General features: G+C 49.9%; 1 protein-coding gene across 1 annotated transcript in view; it reads right to left on the bottom strand.

Moving 5' to 3' along the window:
* Positions 1-2295: 2295 nt before the first annotated feature.
* The window catches only part of LOC140430110 (uncharacterized), a 47520-nt gene continuing 29985 nt past the window's right edge, over positions 2296-19830 (bottom strand). Inside the window, exons 5-7 of the mRNA XM_072517626.1 lie at positions 13136-13873; positions 4445-4564; positions 2296-2382 (exon numbers count right to left, since the gene is read on the bottom strand). Coding sequence (XP_072373727.1) covers positions 2296-2382; positions 4445-4564; positions 13136-13873 — 945 coding nt within the window. The remainder of the gene's footprint in view (positions 2383-4444; positions 4565-13135; positions 13874-19830) is intronic.

The raw sequence follows: 19830 nt of genomic DNA, 5'->3' as shown, positions 1-19830 counted from the left end.
CCTTCACTTCCCTTCCGGGAGTGGAGACAGCCAGGCCTGCGGGGAACACCTCAACTCGGGCAGTGGGCTGAATTTGAATATCAACCCAGGAGTGATGCCACAGGAAAGCGGTGAGTTCATTGGTTGGTAAGTAACTGTTAATTTGAATTACCTATTCTAAATTGTTTTCAGATTAAAGGCAAAAAAGAGAAATATTCTACAGATTAAAAAAACGAAAAACCAGTTGGAAATTTAAGAAGACCAAATTAAAAACTAATTAAATAAAATAGAGATGCAAGGCCAGGTGGTTTGTTGTAACTGCATGATATGGGAGCTGGTGGGCCCCATTGTGTTTCCTAGTGACCACATCATTTTTTTTCATTCGTTCATGGGACGTGGATGTCACCGGCTGGGCCAGCATTTATTGCCTATCCCTAATTGCCCCTGAGGGGCAGTTAAGAGTCAACCATATTGCTGTGGTCTGGAGTCACATACAGGCCAGACCAGGTAAGGAAGTCAGATTTCCTTCCCTGAAGGACGTTAGTGAACCAGATAGGTTTTTACGATAACCGACAATGGTTTCATGGTCATCATTAGACATCTAATTCCTAATTTTTATTGAATTCAAATTTCACCCTCTGCAGTGGTGAGATTTGAACCTGGGACCCTAGAGTACTCTAGGTCTCTGGATTGCTAGTCCTGTGACAATACCAGTGCCACCGCCTCTGTAGCAAGTCTTGGTTGCGCGAGGAACATTGGCTTAGGCTTGATGAGCTGGGGTCTGAGCTTCGGACACATCAGAGAGAGGGAGGTGGGTAACCTAAATGCTGTGTTTCAGGAGGCAGTCACACCCCTTCGATTAATTACCTTGAATACAGCCAGTGGTCAAGGAGAGGAGGGTGTGACTGAGTGAGGCAGATAGAGGAGGGATCCAGGTGATAGGGTTGCAGGAGCCTCAGCCCTTATCTTTATTCAACAGGTTCAAGATTCTTTCTCCCTGTGTGGGCGAGAACGGATTGTAGGGAGGACGAGCAAACTGACTGTGGCACAGGGAGCCATTCAGGTGGGGGGAGAGAAGAGAAATGTAGTCATAATCAGGGATAGTATAATTAGGAGCATAGACACTGTTGCCTGTAACCACAATCAGGAATACCGAAGGTTGTGTTGGCTACCTGGTGCCAGGGTTCAGGATATTTTATCTGGGCTGCTGAGGAACTTGGAGTGGGAGGGTAAAGATCCAGTTGTCCTGGTCCACTGAGGTACCAATGACATACGTAGAACAAGGACAGAGGTTCTGCTGAGGGATTATGAGCAGCTAGGGGTTAAATTAAAAAGTAGAACCAAAAAGATAATAATCTCTGGATTACTACCTGTGCCATGAGCTAATTGGCACAGGGTCATTAAGATTTAAAGAGGTAAATGCTTGGCTCAAAATTGTCGTTGGAGAAATGGATTTGAATTCATGGGACATTGGCAAGAGGACTGGGAGTGGAGAGAGCTATTCCGATGGGACGGGCTCCACCTGAATCATGGTGGGACCAGAGACCTGCCAAATCGTATAACTTGGGCCGTAGAAAGGGCTTTAGCTTAATAGTGGGGGAGAGTGTTCAGTTGCATGGAAAATTAGAACGGTAGAAGGTAGGAGTGAAGGTTAGTGATGATGCAGATTGTTATCAGAAATGAAAGAACAGTGCAGAACGTGTGAACGTCATATGAAATCATACAAGACTAGGGAAATTTGTTAATGCATAAAGCATTTGGTACAAAATTAATGAGTTAACAGCGCAAATAGAGACAAAGTGGTATGATTTGGTGGTGATTACTGAGACATGGTTACAAGGAGACCAGGTCTGGGAATTAAATATCCAAGGGTACTCAGTATTTCAGAAGGATATACAGAAAGTAAAATGAGGTGATGTAGCTTTGCAAGTCAAGGAAGGAATCGGTGCTGCAGTGAGAAATGATTATATAGGCACTGGAGGTCAAGATGTGGAGTCAGTCTGGGTAGAAATAAGAAATAGCAAAGGAAAGAAGTCCCTGGTGGGAGTAATCCATAGTTCTTCAAAAAGTAGTTCCACAATGGGACGCTGTATACACCATGAAATACTGGGGGAGGGGGGGGGGGGGCTTGTAAGAAAGGTACAACAATAATCATGGGTGATTTTAATACGCTTATGGGTTGGATTAATAAATTGGCAAGGGTAGCCTCGAGGGAAAGTACATTGAATGTATTAGAGATTTTTCTTGGAGCAATAGGTTTTGGAACCAATCAGGGAACAGGCTATTCTGGATTTGGTATTGTGTCATGAGGAAGGATTAATTCATGATCTCATTGGGAAAAGTGATCATACCATGAGAGAATTTTAGCTTGAGGGTGAGAAACTGGAGTCCCACACTAGCGTTCTGGAATTAAACAAAGGGAATTACGTAGGCATGAGAACAGATCTGGCCCTAGTGGACTGGGCAGGAAGACTAAAAGACTGATGAGCAGTGGCAGTTATTTAAGGAGATATTCAATTTCACCCAACTAAAGTGAATCTGTGGAATTCACTAGCCCAGAGTGCAGTGGATTAGGAACTTCCCTGGCTCAAATCTATGATTCCCCCGAATCGACATTTCCCTTGACCCTGCCCCCAACCCAAAGTGCTGGCGTAACTGCCTCCAAATTCTCAACGAAGCCATTACTACCGGACTCCCTGAGTATCTCCCCTTGGCCGTCGGGAGCAGCGCTGTTGCTCGCGCCTTCAATCCCGACCCCCTACTCAAACTCTCCTCCATTCTGACCCATTGGGAGTCAACCCCTCTGACCCATCTCCGTACCTTCTCCACATTCGCCGCCCAGTAATAATACATCAGGTTCGGAAGACCCAAACCCTCTGCCTGCCTTCCTCTCTGTAGTAGCACCTTTCCAATTCTGGCCACCTTCCCTTTCCATATGAACGAGGTAATCATCCCTACAATCTCTCTAAAAAATGCCTTTAGCAGGAAAATCGGCAGGCATTGGAAAACAAACAGGAATCGCGGCAACACGTTCATTTTAACCGCCTGTACCCCACCCGCCAGTGACAGAGGGAAACCATCCCACCTTGCCAGATCAGCTTTCACCCTCCCCAATAAACTGAAAATGATGCTCTAACCTCTGTCTGATGGGTGTAAGGGATGGTCTGGGCCTGGGCTTAGAGGGGGTGGGGGGGGGGGGGGATTCCTGGCCCTTCGGCTCTTGTGACTCATGAACATCCCATTTGGTATCACCCGAAGAGCAAAGTGCAGGGCACAAGGCCAGAAGTGTGGGCCCGCCTCATACGACAGCTTACTCAGTGAACGAGCCCTAACTGTTTACCATGTACCCAATCCCACAACACCCCTGCCTCCAAGGATGTATGGGCAAGTGAGATGGATTGGCCATCACACATGCAGGGGTCACCTTGGCAGACAGTGGAATGTGATGCTAAATGCATGAGTCAGACTTTGTCAAATGATGAGGAGCATCAGATCTCATCTCACAGCAAATTGTCATCATCATCTGTCCCTTGCACAAGACCTGCTGATACTGACTACCAAAGGCCAACACCCTGTGGTGATGCTGGTAGGACACTCGGAGGAGGAGTTGTTGTATTGGGAATGATGGACAAAGAATTGGTGGGCAGTTATGGGGAAGTGGGTTGCATTTCGAATAGTGGGGGAAGTTGAGGGCGGGGCGGGGGGGGGATGGAAGAGTGGGACAGGGCGGCAAAGCTGCTGGTGGCCAGGCCTCAGTTGGCAAATCAGGAGGTGATGAGGTTGCCCTGTGTGCGGTGGCCCTGTAGCACACATTGGCAGCCTGCCCGGCCAGCTCAGGCTCCACGCCTGGTTCTTCCTGGAACCATCCTCATTCTCCTCGTCATAGGTGGCTTGCTGTTCTTCCTCCTTCTCCAGCATGTCACCCCTCTGCTGAGCAATGTTGTGTAGGACGCAGCAGGCCAGCACGATGCATGAGACCCTCCTGCGGCTATAGCAAAGAACTCCATCAGAGCAGTCCAGGCATCGGAAGGGCACCTTGAGGATGCTGATACACCGTTCAATGATGCTCCTGCTTGCTGCATGGGTCATTAGCCATGACCTTAGCAGGTAACCCTTGTCGTCCAAGAGCCAACCCCTCGCCTCACAGGTGCCAGGAATCTCAGAGTATGCGTTGTGCATGTTGACTGGGTATCGAGCACAGACATGCATGATGTGCAACTTGTGGTCACACACCAATTGCACATTCAGGGAGTGGAACCTGGAACGGGTATCCTCTTCCAAACTCCTGTGGTGCCAGTTGTGCCACCACCTGGCACAAGTGGCACATTGTCTCACTGATTAGCCAAAGTCCTCGGCAGCACAGGCAGTGTGGCAGCTCCTCGAAGGACAGGCACTGAAGGTATATACGTGCTCTGATGCAGCACCTCCTTTGCAGCTCCTCCTCGTCCTGTTGTCCGGCCGGTACTTGAGTCTCATCGGCTGGCGCCTGCTCTTCTGGGGCAAGCTCCTCTTGTACAGGGTCCTCCCTGAGCTTGCCCTGCTCCTCCAGCCTCCATGCTGGCTGGCTGTACTCTGACATTCTTCTCTGTAGGGGGGGACAAAGAAAAGACATATTAGCAAGATGAGTATTCCCTTGCCCATCCAAAGCCACCAGGTTACATAGTCACGCTGCGTCCCTGAGTTGTACTGCTGTGCCACACCCAACACGTTTCCCCCCTGCCCCCAACCCGGCCTCCTCGATATGTTCTCGTCGGCGCTGCACCCCTGTCCCCATCAGTGAGTACACCGGGCCTGTGATGTGGGGATCTTCCATCCTCAGCACCCGTCCCTTTCAACAGGAACACTGATGACTGCCGCAATCCCTGACAGTGATAGGCTCTGTGGTCCCTGTCCTGTTTCCCCAGTGGGGTCTACTGCGGATTACCTCACCAGGGATCGTGTGTTATCCTGCCATCAGGGAGACAACTGATTGTGGGGTGGAGAAGGTCACCGTGCGCCGCCAATCGCCTCCATGCTTAGAGGTTTGTGTGTGGGCAGGTTCTACAGATGGGAGCGAGTCAGGGACGTGTGTGTCTGCTGGGAGCTTACGTCCAGTATGATGTGGGTCCTGGGTGTGACACATAAGTTGTGGCAACCTGACACCTAACCGGGCAGGGTGATTGGGAGCAAGGGCGCAGTGCACAGGCAGTGCTTGGAGACTATAGGATCCCTTCAGTGCAGAAACGGGACCATTCGGCCCATCAGGCCTGCACCGACCCTCTGAAAGAGTTCCCTACCAAGGCCGATTCCCCCACCCTATCTCCGTAACCCTGTAATCCCACCTAACCTGCTCATCTTTGGATGTTAAGGCGCATTTTAGCATGGCCAATCCTGGAGGAAACCCACACAGACACGGGGAGCACCAGCAAATTCCACATGGGCCCCCAAGGCCAGAATTGAACCCGGGACCCTGGTTCTGTGAGGCAAAAGTGCTCACCACTGTGCCATCATGGCGACCATGATCCTAAGGATGGGCTAGCTGATAGTGTCACTGGTGAGGCCTCTGCCCTGATAGGGGCTGTGCCAGGGAGGGTGCCAAAGTCCTCAGCATCGCAATGGGGCTGTGCTCTTGATGAGTGAACTGAGGAGTGCCAGCACCTGGTATGCCATTGATTGAACTTGGCCATGCTCATTCCATTGATGATTCAACTGGGGTCTGAGGCTTTCCAGAGGGGCAGCCTGGATTGGCTCCCAGATACCCAGAGGCCCTCTGAACATTTACAGGACACATGAGCAATCAGCAAAGTGAAAGGCCAGGGAACTGTAACTTGCACCAAGGGGTGCATCTAAAACACAGACTTGAGCAATGGCAGTCTGAACCAGGCCAAACCAATAATGAGAGAGATGTCATATTATACACCAGTATATCCTGGTGTAGACACACACACTGATGGACACACAGCAAGGCCAATCACCAGTTAGAGCACACTCACTATAAAGACAGAGGGCATCAGTTTTCCTGCTCATTCGGGATGCAGCCTCTCAGAAGGACAGAGCTTACAGCTTACAACACAGATCTTCACCATGTGCTGAGTGCATAGAATGGTTAGGACAAGCATAGGTCTTTATTTTAATCTAACATCGTGTTAACCCACAGTGAAAGTATGTTCAACAGTTCCTAGCTTAATAAAATAGTGTTGTACTATTACAAGTGTTGGTAGCCTGTCTATGTTACTGCTAAGGTAAACGCAGTCTCCACAGATCCAGAGTACCCAACACATCATGGTACCAGTAGTTGAGGGATGTTAGAACTTCTTAGACCTACCTGCAAGTGATCTGCCTTCCACCAGCATACAGCCATCCTGCAAAATGGACAGCGTCCGCCCACCGCCACTCCGCATCACCGGTAACCTAGGGGCCAACTGGAAGATATTCAAACAACGCTTCCAGCTGTACCTTGAAGCCACAGACCGGGAAGCTGCCTCAGACACCAGGAAGATCGCTCTCTTCCTATCCACGGCCGGGGACCATGCCATCCACATTTTCAATTCTCTCACCTTTGCTGTTGAAGATAAATCAAAATTCAAGACGGTCCTCCTTAAGTTTGACAGTCACTGCGACATCGAGGTGAATGAAAGTTTCGAGCGCTATGTATTTTAACAGTGTTTGCAGGGTAAGGATGAACCTTTCCAGTCCTTTCTCACCCACCTCCGCATCCTTGCGCAGTCCTGTAATTACGGGTCCACCTTCGACTCCATGATACGCGACCAGATCGTTTTCGGTGTTCAGTCGGACCCCCTACGCCAGCATCTCCTCAAGGTAAAGCAGCTCACCCTAGCGATTGCCATCGAGACCTGCGTGCTACATGAACACGCCACTAGTCGGTATTCCTACATCCAAGCGGCTGAAACAGCGCGGCAAGGTCCCCACGAGGCAGAATGGGTCCAAGCAATCGAGCAACTCCAGGGCCTCAGCCTGGATGAGGGCGGCCATTTCGCGCGCTTTTCGCAGACTCCCACGCTTGTGTGCACCGAACGAGGGGACGGCGACGTCGACGAACGTACTGCGCTGGCGCGCACCACGTACGCCCGCGCCGTGCACGCGCGGTGACGCAGCGAGCGTACTGAAGCTACAACGTGCGGCAACTGTGGCTCCGCCCATTTAAAGCGGCAGTGTCCTGCCAAATCCCAACGATGCCTGAAATGTGGCAAACTTGGCCACTATGCTGCTATATGCAGATCAGCTCAGCCTGCCAACTCTCGTTGCTCCAGCCAGCCTCGCATGAATGTCTGGGCCATTCAACCCACGGTCACCGAGCCCGATTCGGACCTGCTACCCGATATTGACACCGAGGACCCGAAGGCGCCTTTTCGAGTCGGTATCATTACAAAAAACAGGGTGTCCCCGAAGCAAAGAATCCAGCCTCTACCAGTATACAGCATCGATCCGAACGATGAGTGGTGTGCCACACGATTCCGCCTGGACACCGGTGCCTCCGCCAATCTCATTGTGCGGTCTGACCTCCAAAGCCTTCGTGTCAAACCAGCCATCCTGCCATCAGCCTGCCAGCTATTAGATTATAATGGCAATGCCATTGCTGCCAGAGGCTCATGTTAACTTGAAGTGACGCACAGGTCACGCAAAGCCATTCTTCCCTTTGAAATTGTGGGCTCCTCGAAAGCCTCCCTGCTTGGCGCGCAGGCATGCAAGCTGTTGAACCTAGTCCAGAGAGTTCACTCTCACCCTCCTGCTGACACGTCTGCCTTTCATGACACCGACTTCAGGGCGCAGCTCGACGCCATTATCAACCAGTACCACAACGTCTTCGAGGGCATGGGCATGTTCCCTACAGGATTTTATTAAAACCGAATGCCACGCCTGTGGTGCACGCACCTTGCAGGTTCCCAGCACCCCTTAAGGACCGCCTCAAGCAGCAGCTGCAGGACCTCCAGGACCAAGGAGTGATTTCCAAAGTCACGGAACCGACCGATTGGGTCAGTTCCATGGTCTGTGTAAAAAAAGCCTTCCGGCGAATTGAGACTTTGCATTGATCCCAAGGATCCCAATCGCAATATTATGAGAGAGCACTATCCAATTCCCAAGTGCGAAGAGCGCACATTTGAGATGGCTCGCGCCAAGCTCTTCACCAAACTCGACGCTTCAAAAGGATTCTGGCAAATCCAGCTCGATGAGTCCAGCAGGAAACTCTGCACGTTTAACACCCCCTTTGGAAGATATTGTTACAACAGGATGCCATTTGAGATCATCTCTGTATCAGAAGTGTTCCATAGGATTATGGAACAAATGATGGAAGGTATTGAAGGTGTTCGTGTCTATGTTGATGACATAATCATCTGGTCCACCACCCCGCAGGAGTATGTTAGTCGCCTCCAGCGCGTATTCAGACGTATACATGAGCATGGCCTCCGCCTCAACAGGGCCAAATGCTCTTTTGGTCAGACAGAAATTAAGTTCCTCGGGGACCACATCTCCCAATTGGGCGTGCAGCCGGACGCGGACAGGGTAGCTGCCACCACAGCTATGAAAACACCAGAGGACAAGAAGGTGGTCCTCCGATTTCTGGGCATGGTCAATTTTTTAGGGAAATTCATCCCTAACCTCGCCACTCATACCACGGCTCTCAGGAACCTGGTCAGGAAGACGACAGACTTCCAATGGCTCCCCGCCCACGAACGTGAATGGAGGAAACTCAAGGCAAAACTGACCACGGCCCCGGTTTTAGCCTTCTTTGATCCAGCAAAGGAGACCAAAATTTTGACCGATACCAGTCAATCCGGCATTGGGGCAGTGCTCCTTCAATGTGATGAGGCCTCCGTTGCATATGCGTCGCATGCGATGACCCTCACAGAGCAGCGCTATGCGCAGATAGAAAAGGAGTGCCTGGGCCTTCTGACTGGTGTTGTTAAATTTCACGATTATGTCTACGGACTTCCTCAATTCACCGTCGAGACCGACCATCGCCTGCTGGTCAATATAATACAGAAAGACTTGAACGCCTCCAGCGTATTCTTCTCAAGCTCCGGCAATATGACTTCCAGCTGGTATACACCCCAGGCAAGGACCTCATCATTGCTGACGCTCTCTCCAGGTCAGTGAACACTCCATGTGACCCAGCGGGATTTGTCTGCCAGGTTGACGTCCATGTGGCATTCGCGGCCTCCAATCTACCTGCCTCGGATGAACGCCTCATTCAAATTTGCCGCGAGACGGTGGCTGACCCCTTGCTACAGCGTGTCATGCGCCACCTAACGGACGGATGGCTCAAGGGCCAATGCCCTCAATTCTATAATGTCAGAGATGATCTGGCGGTAGTAGACGGGGTTCTTCTAAAACTGGACCGCATTGTCATCCCGCATAGCATGCGCCAGCTTGTGCTGGAACAACTACACGAGGGCCACCTTGGCGTGGAAAAGTGCCGCCCGAGACGAGCCTGAGAGGCAGTGTACTGGCCCGGCATTAATGAGGACATAGCCAAAACAGTGCTCAACTGCTCCACTTGTCAGCGCTTCCAGCCGGCCCAACCACGTGAGACCCTGCAGCCCCATGAGTTGGTCACGTCACCATGGACCAAGGTGGGCATTGACCTGTTCCACGCGCTGGGTAGAGACTATGTCCTGATCGTGGACTTCTTTTTGAATTATCCGGAGGTGATACGGTTGCACGACATCACCTCGTCGGCAGTCATTCGTGCATGTAAAGAAACCTTTGCTCGACACGGCATCCCGCTCATGGTTATGTCGGACAATGGCCCCTGCTTTGCCAGCCAAGAATGGTCCAACTTTGCCAGGCGGTACAATTTTGCCCATGTGACGTCCAGTCCCCTGTACCCCAAATCCAACAGCAAAGCAGAGAAGGGAGTACATATCATCAAACGGCTCCTATGCAAGGCGGCCGATGCTGGGTCTGATTTCTACCTTGCCTTGCTGGCCTATCGCTCTGCCATACTGTCCACTGGCCTGTCGCCAGCTCAATTACTCATGAATCGCACCCTGAGGACGACGGTGCCATCCATCCATGTCTCAGACCTCGACCACGTTCCGGTCTTTTGCCGGATGCAGCTGTCTCATGCACAGCACAAGGCGGCTCATGGCTCCCTTGCAGCTGATCTCCCTGCTTTGGCTCCAGATGACAACGTCCGCGTCCATACGGATGGTGGCTGGTCTGCAACCGCTGTTGTCCTTCGGCAGGTGGCCCCTCGCTCGTTCCTGGTTCGCCTACTGGATGGCTCTATTCTGCGCCGCAATCGAAGCGCCCTTCGTCTTGTTCCTCGCTCGCCACATGATCCTCAAGTGTCGCCTCGCCCTCCTGCTGACCCTGCCACGGACTATGCAGAGCTCCCTGTCACTCTGCCTCCCCCTGACTTTGGCGCAGTCCTGCCCGCTCCTGAACCGGCGGCTCTCGACCCACCCTTGAGGCGGTCAACCAGAATTCGTCGTCCATCTCAGAGACTATATTTAAGAACTTTTCGAATTTATGGACTCTCTGAATTGTTTTGTTGCTTTGTTTGATCGTTTCCCTGGCTTATATATAGCGTTGATCTCATTACTCTTGTTGCATACTGCTTCTCTGCACCAGGCACCTTCCCATGTAAATAGCTTAGTTCTCATGTACATAGTCCTGTAAATATGTCTTCACACCCCACACGTAGTTAGGAACATTTGTCACCACACATTATTTATTGCCACAAACATACATTTTTTTTATAAAAGGGGGGTTGTCATAATATACACCAGTATATCATGGTGCAGACACACACACTGATGGACACACAGCAAGACCAATCAACACACACAACACCGCAGCCAATCACCAGTTAGGGCACACTCACTATAAACCAGAGGGCATCAGAGTTCCCGCTCATTCGGGATGCAGCCTCTCAGAAGGACAGAGCCTACAGCTTACAACACAGATCTTCACCATGTGCTGAGTGCATAGACTGGTTAGGACAGGCATAGGTCTTTAGTTTAGTCTAACATCATGTTAACCCACAGTGAAAGTATGTTCAACAATTTCTAGCTTAATAAAATAGTGTTGTACTATTACAAGTGTTGGTAGCCTGTCTATGTTACTGCTAAGGTAAACGCAATCTCCACAGATCCAGAGTACCCAACACATCAAGAGACACCCCGGGCTGGATTCTCCGTTTGGGAGACTATGTGCTAACATCAGCGTGGGAACAGTGGCGTTTTAAGCGCGAAAAAACGGCGCAAAACCTGCACCGATTCTTCCACTGGTGGGGGGGCTAGCAGGCACACAGCATAGAGCCCCTGGCTCTAGCTGCAGATACGGCTGGAGAATTGCTGGGTCCGTGGTCGCGCATGCGCATGGCAGCGGACACTGTGCAACGTGGCGCCGGCCGCGCGCGGACCCGGCCTGCCAAATAGTGCCCCCCTTTGGCCAGGCTCGCCACCCCCGGACTACTCCCCATTAGTGCCCCCACCAGGGGATCGGATCCCCCTCGACTGTGGCGGCGCTGGACTCAGTCCACAGCCGCCACATTGGGTTCCCGAATAAAAATAACACACTGCCCACGCCATCGTGAACATGGCCCATCGGGGGCGGAGCATCGGGGGAGGGCCTCAGTAACATCCTGAAAGCCATCCATAGGCATGCGGCGTATTCTGCGAGGGCGCCGTTTTGGAAGGGGCGGAGAAGCGCAAAAGGGACGCCGCCCCCGATTACGGCGCCAATGGGGATTCTCCGGCTGACCACAGAATGCGATTTTGGCATAGACCACGGACTTGGCAAGTTGTTCCCCTCCTCCCCCAAGCCCAGGCAACCACTTCCCAGCAAGCTCGACAATTTTGGAGACTTTTTGAGAGTTTTCTTGCCTTCTCGCTCGCCCCTCATGGCGCGGCGGCCAGGCCCCACTTGTAGATACTTGCACCAATACACAACAGTGTGACATCCGCCTAAGAGGGGTGGAGCATCACGGAGACGTGGAGCATGAGACGGGATAGAGAATCCCACTGCCCACAGGGGCACTCGTTAACGGGTGCAGCGGGACGGAGAATCCCATCCCTGATTTTATTCAATATTGCACGATTCTCCATCTTCTCGTTTCTAGCATTCACTGCAAGATGAAATGCAAGGTTTTTATAGCTTGAGTTAGGTACCTACCTGCCAGAAAAAATTCCAGTCGACTTCCAAAATGGGCCTGGAGTCACTTATCATTCAATTCTTGTATCGTGGACTGCACATACAACCCAGAGGAAACACGGTAGCACAGTGGGTAGCACTGTTGCCTCACAGCTCCAGTCCCAGGTTCGATTCCCGGCTTGGGTTACTGTCTGTGTGGAGTCTGCACGTTCTCCCTGTATCTGTGTGGGTTCCCTCTGGGTGCTCCGGTTTCCTCCCACATGTCCCAAAAGACGTGCTGTTTGATATTTTGGACATTCTGAATTCTCCCTCTGTGTACCCGAGCAGGCGCCGGAATGTGGCGACTCGGGGCTTTTCACAGTAACTTCATTGCAGTGTTAATGTAATCCTACTTATGACAATAGAGATTATTCATTAATTAGAACAGCATCGGTGTCTTCATTCTCTCCCCAGGCTGATTTGGGGGCATAAGGGATAGTCAGAAAAAGAATCATTTTCTCCCCTTTCTGTTTTGCTGTAGTGAAATGAATTGAAATGAAAATCGCTTATTGTCACAAGTAGGCTTCAATGAAGTTACTGTGAAAAGCCCCTAGTCACCACATTCCGGCACCTGTTCGGGGAGGCTGGTACAGGAATTGAACCATGCTGCTGGCCTGCCTTGGTCTGGTTTAAAAGCTAGTGATTTAGCCCAGTGTGCTAAACCAGCCCCTGTTTAGCAGAAGGGACAGAAATTTGAAGGGATGTAGGTTCTACCCCAAATTCTAATACCTCCGCCAACTGAGCCTGAATTCTGCTTCCAGAAAGAGTGTTATTCTGAGCTCTTAGAAATAACAGTACTCAGTATGGGGAGCAGGGTCAGCCATACTGGAAACAATAGCGGGCTCTGATGGCACTGGATATGGTCTGCACCTTTGCAAAATGTTGACCTGAGATGGGATTTTATTCTAATAAATGTTAACAAACAGAAATCAATTATAAACGTTGATGTATGCAGTTTCAATTCTAAGTGGTGACAAAAAAAAATCATGACCCAGTCACATGTCTTGTGGATCTCTACCTCAATACTTGTCTGCTCCAGGTGTTCAGTTTTCTTTGGAGATTGAGAGCTTGGTTCATAATGTGATATTTGTGTGAGATCATCATCATCTTGTGTATCATTATCATGCAGTGTAAGTGCTCCAGTCTTGACTCCTGGGGTGTCATGAGTGGATGAATCAATTGCAGATTTGCCATTTGCTGATGGCAATGCCTCAATGGCTGGTGTAATTGACACCATTAATGGCACATTGTTCAGTGCTGTCAACAACTCCACAGGAAATGCATTCCTTCTTTCTGCCAATGGTTCAACTGTCGATCCAATCTCAGGTGACATATTCATTGATGTAAGTGAGTTAGTCAGAGATTCACTGCTCAATGGTCTCAACAAATCTACCAGCGGCAATTCGCTGCCTCTTGATTGTGAGTTTGTTTTGTGTTCAACATTGCCTCGTGCTACCAAGTTCTCTCCCTGAGGTAACATGATTTTTTGTGTTAGTGATCCCCATATTGGCTGTACAGCTGTTTCTGCCTCTGGTGATAATGTCTTTGATATTAATGTTTCCGCTAGGGGCAATTTACTTGGTCCCAGCGAAGTTGCATGTCTTGAGAATACTGATGACATATCTGGTGTTGTGCAGTCTGTTGCTGACAACTCCTTAGCTGATGATATCCTCTTTGCTTTTGTCAATGTACTTGGGGTGATAACGGCACCAGTGAGCAGATTTATTTCTGGAGAATTGTCTTCATCGGAGATGATCTAAGAAAAATTAAACGTCTTACTTTGGTTGCTGACAAACATGATGGGGACAATTTTAACTTAATTCCCTGTGTGGGAAACCCATGGAATCAGATAAAATGTTAATCTTACATCCTCCCCAATGGGGCAATTTTAACCTATTTCACCAGGCGGGAAACTGATGGGATTGGGTGAAATGTTGGTTTTAGACTCCAGCCTATTTTACTCTCCACTGAAGTCAACGAGTAATATTGGGCAGAGTTCCAACTCCTCCCATGGGTTTTCCAACTGAGGGGTTAGGTTAAAATTGCCCCAACCAAAACATTATTAAGGCATTTTAATGTCAATGCATTCACTTAGGCACTCTAGCCGGAATTGTAATGAGGTGGTGAAGGTGAAATTGGAAGTGGTAATTTTAGCAATTTTTCGCTGCCAACCAGTGTGTTCACCTGCTGACCCATTCCCACTTCCAGCCTATTTTCAGGAAGATGGGTTTCTGGGGTCAGCTGCAGGTCACCAATCAGATAAATTAAAGTGCCAATTGGGTGCACTCTTCACGAACCATCTAGATTTTCTGGACGGCAGTCAGGTCCCACAATGGGACTGGAGTTTGTCGGTGGCAGGAGGTTGGGGATGTGAGGCTTCTTGAAAAATAGCCAAGACTTGGTCCAATGGGTTGCAAGGGTCACAGATTGTCATCTCTCTGAATTTAGTTCAATTCATCTATCCTGTCTCCTACTTTGGTTTACATTTGGTGAATCTCCTTACTACACTCTTGTCCAAATCATTACTGTATATGAAAAACAGTGGGCGTCTCTAGATCAAACCCGAAAATGACTTCTGACGGGATAAAAAGTACCCATGGATAGCTGCATCAGCGCACATTCACCAATCCTGTGTTCCCGGTTGAGAGCTGGACTCAAAAAGGATAGTTAGCTCAATGATTTTTCCAAAGACACTAGCAATCACTCTCCTTACCTTCACTCCCTTCAACCTCAACTCTACATTGTGAACACAGTAAGAAGTCTTACAACACCAGGTTAAAGTCCAACATGTTTGTTTCAAATCACTAGCTTTCGGAGCACTGCTCCTTCCTCAGGTGAATGAAGAGGTATGTTCCAGAAACTTATATATAGACAAAGTCAAAGATGCAAGACAATGCTTTGAATGCGAGCATTTGCAGGTAATTAAGTCTTTACAGATCCAGAGATACGGGTAACCCCAGGTTAAAGAGGTGAGAATTGTCTCAAGCCAGGACAGTTGGTGGTATTTTGCAAGCCCAGGCCAGATGGTGGGGGGTGAATGTAATGCAACATGAATCCAAGATCCCGGTTGAGGCCGTACTCATGTGTGCGGAACTTTGCTATAAGTTTCAGCTCGGCGATTCTGCATTGTCGTGCGTCCTGAAGGCCGCCTTGGAGAACGTTTACCCGGAGATCAGAGGCTGAATGCCCTTGACTGCTGAAGTGTTCCCTGACTGGAAGGGAATATTCCTGCCTGCTGATCGTCGTGCGATGTCCGTTCATCCGTTGTCGCAGCTTCTGCATGGTCTCGCCAATGTACCACACTTCGGTACATCCTTTCCTGCAGCGTATGAGGTAGACAACGTTGGCCGAGTTGCACGAGTATGTACCGCGTACCTGGTGGGTGGTGTTCTCACGTGTAATGATGGCACCCATGTCGATGATCTGGCACGTCTTGCAGAGATTGCCATGGTAGGGTTGTGTGGTGTCATGGTCGTTGTTCTGAAGGCTGGGTAGTTTGCTGCAAACAATGGTTTGTTTGAGGTTGCGCGGTTGTTTGAAGGCGAGTAGTGGGGGTGTGGGGATGACCTTGGCAAGATGTTCATCTTCATCGATGACGTGTTGAAGGCTGCGAAGAAGAAGTCATAGTTTCTCCGCTCCGGGGGAGTACTGGACAACGAAGGGTACTCTTGTGTCCCGTGTTTGTCTTCTGAGGAGGTCGGTGCGGTTTGTTGCTGTGGCGCGTTGGAACTGTCAATCGATGAGTCGAGCGCCATATCCCGTTCGTACAAGGGCATCTTTCAACGTCTGTAGATGACTGTTACGCTCCTCCTCGTCTGAGCAGATCCTGTGTATACGGAGGGCTTGTCCATAGGGGATGGCTTCTTTAATGTGTTTAGGGTGGAAGCTGGAGAAGTGGAGCATCGTGAGGTTATCCGTGGGTTTGCGGTAAAGCGAAGTGCTCAGATGGCCGTCCTTGATGGAGATAAATGTGTCCAAGAATGCAACCGATTTTGGAGAGTAGTCCAGTGTGAGTCTGATAGTGGGATGGAACTTATTGATGTCACCGTGTAGTCGTTTCAGTGATTCTTCGCCGTGGGTCCAAAGGAAAAAAATGTCATTGATGTATCTGGTGTATAACGTCGGTTGAAGGTCCTGTGCGGTGAGGAGGTCTTGTTCAAACTTGTGCATGAAGATGTTGGCATATTGAGATGCAAATTTGGTCCCAATGGCTGTTCCATGCATCTGGATGAAGAACTTGTTGTCGAAGGTGAAGACATTGTGATCCAGAATGAAGCAGATGAGTTGCAGAATTGCATCTGGAGATTGGCAGTTGTCGGTGTTGAGTACTGAGGCTGTTGCAGCAATGCCGTCGTCATGGGGGATGCTGGTGTAGAGTGCCAATACGTCCATTGTGACGAGGAATGTTCCTGGTTCAACTGGTCCATGGGTGCTGAGTTTCTGCAGGAAGTCCGTCGTGTCGCGACAGAAGCTGGGCGTACCTTGTACGATGGGTTTCAAGATGCCTTCGATGTAGCCAGAGACTTTCTCACACAAGGTCCCATTGCCTGAAACTATAGGGCGGCCTGGTGTGTTGGCCTTATGTATTTTCGGGAGGCAGTAGAGATCTCCACCCAGGAGTGTACGTGACATGAGAGCCTGTAGGGTGCTCTGAAAGTCTGGATCCAAGGTCTTGATCAGTCTGTTGAGTTGGCAGGTGTGTTCCTTGGTTGGATTTGCGGGTAACTGTCTGTAGTGTTCCTGGTTGTTGAGTTGTCGGTACACGTCTTTGCAGTAGTCCGTTCTGTTCAGTATGACGGTGGCCCCTCCTTTGTCTGCTGGTTTGAGGACGATGTTGCAGTTGGTCTTGAGATCGCGGAAGGCATTGCTTTGTGCTTGGGTAACGTTCGGCGCTGTCTTGTGAATGCGACTGATGAATCTGGCATTGACGCGACTCCTGACGGCTTGAGCATACATGTTGAATCTAGGGCAGCGGCCTTCCGGAGGGGTCCAATCCGACTCTTTCCTCTTCGGTTGCCGCACCTCAGATCTCTCAGTCTGCTGTTCGGTTCATTGGTTGACTCATTGGGTTCGCTGTCGGCCTCTTATAGTCTGTGGAAGAACTCCCGGACTTAGCTTTACCGCAAGCTCACGGATAACCTCATGATGCTCCACTTCTCCAGCTTCCACCCTAAAAACATTAAAGAAGCCATCCCCCTATGGATAAGCCCTCCGTATACACAGGATCTGCTCAGACGAGGAGGAGCATAACAGACATCTACAGACGCTGAAAGATGCCCTCGTACGAACGGGATATGGCGCTCGACTCATCGATCGATAGTTCCAATGTGCCACAGCAAAAGAACGCAGAAGATAAACACGGGACACAACTGACAGAGTACCCTTCGTCGTCCAGTACTTCCCCGGAGCGGAGAAACTACAACATCTTCTTCGCAGCCTTCAACACATCATCGATGAAAATAAACATCTTGCCAAGGTCATCCCCACACCCCCACTACTTGCCTTCAAACAACCGCGCAACCTCAAACAAACCATTGTTTGCAGCAAACTACCCAACCTTCAGAACAGCGGCCATGACACCACACAACCCTGCCATGGCAATCTCTGCAAGACGTGCCAGATCATCGACATGGGTGCCACTATTTCACGTGAGAACACCACCCACCAGGTACGCGGTACATACTCGTGCGACTCGGCCAACGTTGTCTGCCTCATACGCTGCAGGAAAGGATGTCCCGAAGCGTGGTACATTGGCGAGACCATGCAGAAGCTGCGATAACGGATGAACGGACATCGCGCGACAATCTCCAGGCAGGAATGTTCCCTTCCAGTCGGGGAACACTTCAGCAGTCAAGGGCATTCAGCCTCTGATCTCCGGGTAAGCATTCTCCAAGGCAGCCTTCAGGACGCACAACAACGCAAAATCACTGAGCAGAAACTTATAGCCAAGTTCCACTTGAGTACGGCCTTAACCAGGACCTTGGATTCATGTCGCATTACAATCATCCCCCACCATCTGTCCTGGGCTTGCAAAATCCTACCAACTGTCCTGGCTTGAGACAATTCTCACCTCTTTAACCTGGGGTTACCTGTATCTCTGGATCTGTAAAGACTTAATTACCTTCAAATGCTCGCATTCTAAGCATTGTCTTGCATCTTTGACTTTGTCTATATATATGTTTCTGGAACATACCTCTTCATTCACCTGAGGAAGGGCAGTGCTCCAGAAGCTAGTGATTTGAAACCAACCTGTTGGACTTTAACCTGGTGTTGTAAGACTTCTTACTGTGCTCACCCCAGTCCAACGCCGGCATCTCCACATCATGGCTTTATTGTGAAGGCAGCATTGATAAATATTCAGATAAAAACAGAAAATGCTGGAAAAACTCAGCATGCGTTGCTGAATGTTCACTTCTCTTTCCTATTTTCTATTATGCGTCTTATTTTAACTCCTTTTTATGACTATTGACCAGAGGCATAAATCCTCCAAGACTTTAAGACTGCCATTAAGCATTAGGCATCAGAAATGAATGAAGTAAACCCATTCCTGTCGACCCTGAAAAGTCCTTTGACTAACAACTGGGGTTTGTAACAAAATACGGAGAGCTGTCTCCCAGACTAGTCAAGCAACAACTGACATAGTCATGCTGATGGAATCATATCCTGCAGGTAATGTCCCAGACACCACTATCCCCATTCCTGGGTACGTCCTTCCCACTGCAGGAAACACGCAGCAAAGTTGGTGGCGGCACAATATACATTCGGGAGCGAGTTGCCCTGGAGGACCTGAACATCGACTCTGGACCCCATGAGGTCTCATGGCACCAGGCCAGACATGGGCAAGGAAACCTCCTGCTGATTACCACGTACAACCCCCCTTCAGCTGATGAATCAGTACTCCTCCATGAACATCACTCGGAGGAAGCACTGAGGGTTGCAAGGGTGCGGAATGTACTCTAGGGCGGGGAACTTCAATGTCCATCACCAAGTGAGGCTCAATAGTACCACCACAGACCGAGCTGGCCGGGTCCTAAAGGACATAGCTGCTAAACTGGGACTGCAGCAGGTGGTGAGGGAGCAAACAAGAGGGAAAAATATACTTGGTTTCACACTCACCAACCTGCCTTCCATAGATGGTTAGCACTGCTGCCTCACAGCACCAGTGACCTGGGTTCAATTCTGGCTTTGGGTGACCGTGTGGAGTTTGCACTTCCTCCACGTGTCTGCATGGGCATCCTCCGGGTACTACGGTTTCCCAGTCCAAAGATGCAGGTTAAGTAGATTGGCCATGCTAAATTGCCCCTTAGTATCCAAAAAGGTTGGGTTGGGTTACAGGGATAGGGTGGGGGCTCTTTCAGAGAGTTGGTGCAGTCACAATGGGCCGAATGGCCTCCTTCTGCACTGTAGGGATTCTATGTTCTATGTTCTAAACACAGGTTCATCTGTCCATGACAGTATTGGTAGGAATGGCCACGCACAGTTCTTGTGGAGACTAAGTCCTGTCTTCACATTGAGGATACCCTCCATCGTGCTGTGTGGCACTACCACCATGCTAAGTGGGTTGGGCTTCAAACAGGTCTAGTAGCTCAAGATTTGGCATCCATGAGGCACCATGTGCCATCAGCAACAGTAGATTGTACTCAACCATAATCTGCAACCTGATGGCCAGGCATATCCCCACTCCACCATTACCACCAAGGAGGGGGATCATAA

The sequence above is a fragment of the Scyliorhinus torazame genome, chromosome 9 (assembly GCF_047496885.1).
Source record: "Scyliorhinus torazame isolate Kashiwa2021f chromosome 9, sScyTor2.1, whole genome shotgun sequence".
Classification (NCBI taxonomy): domain Eukaryota; kingdom Metazoa; phylum Chordata; class Chondrichthyes; order Carcharhiniformes; family Scyliorhinidae; genus Scyliorhinus; species Scyliorhinus torazame.
Note: the sequence above shows the minus strand (reverse complement) of the source record. Positions and strands in the feature narration are given on the sequence as shown.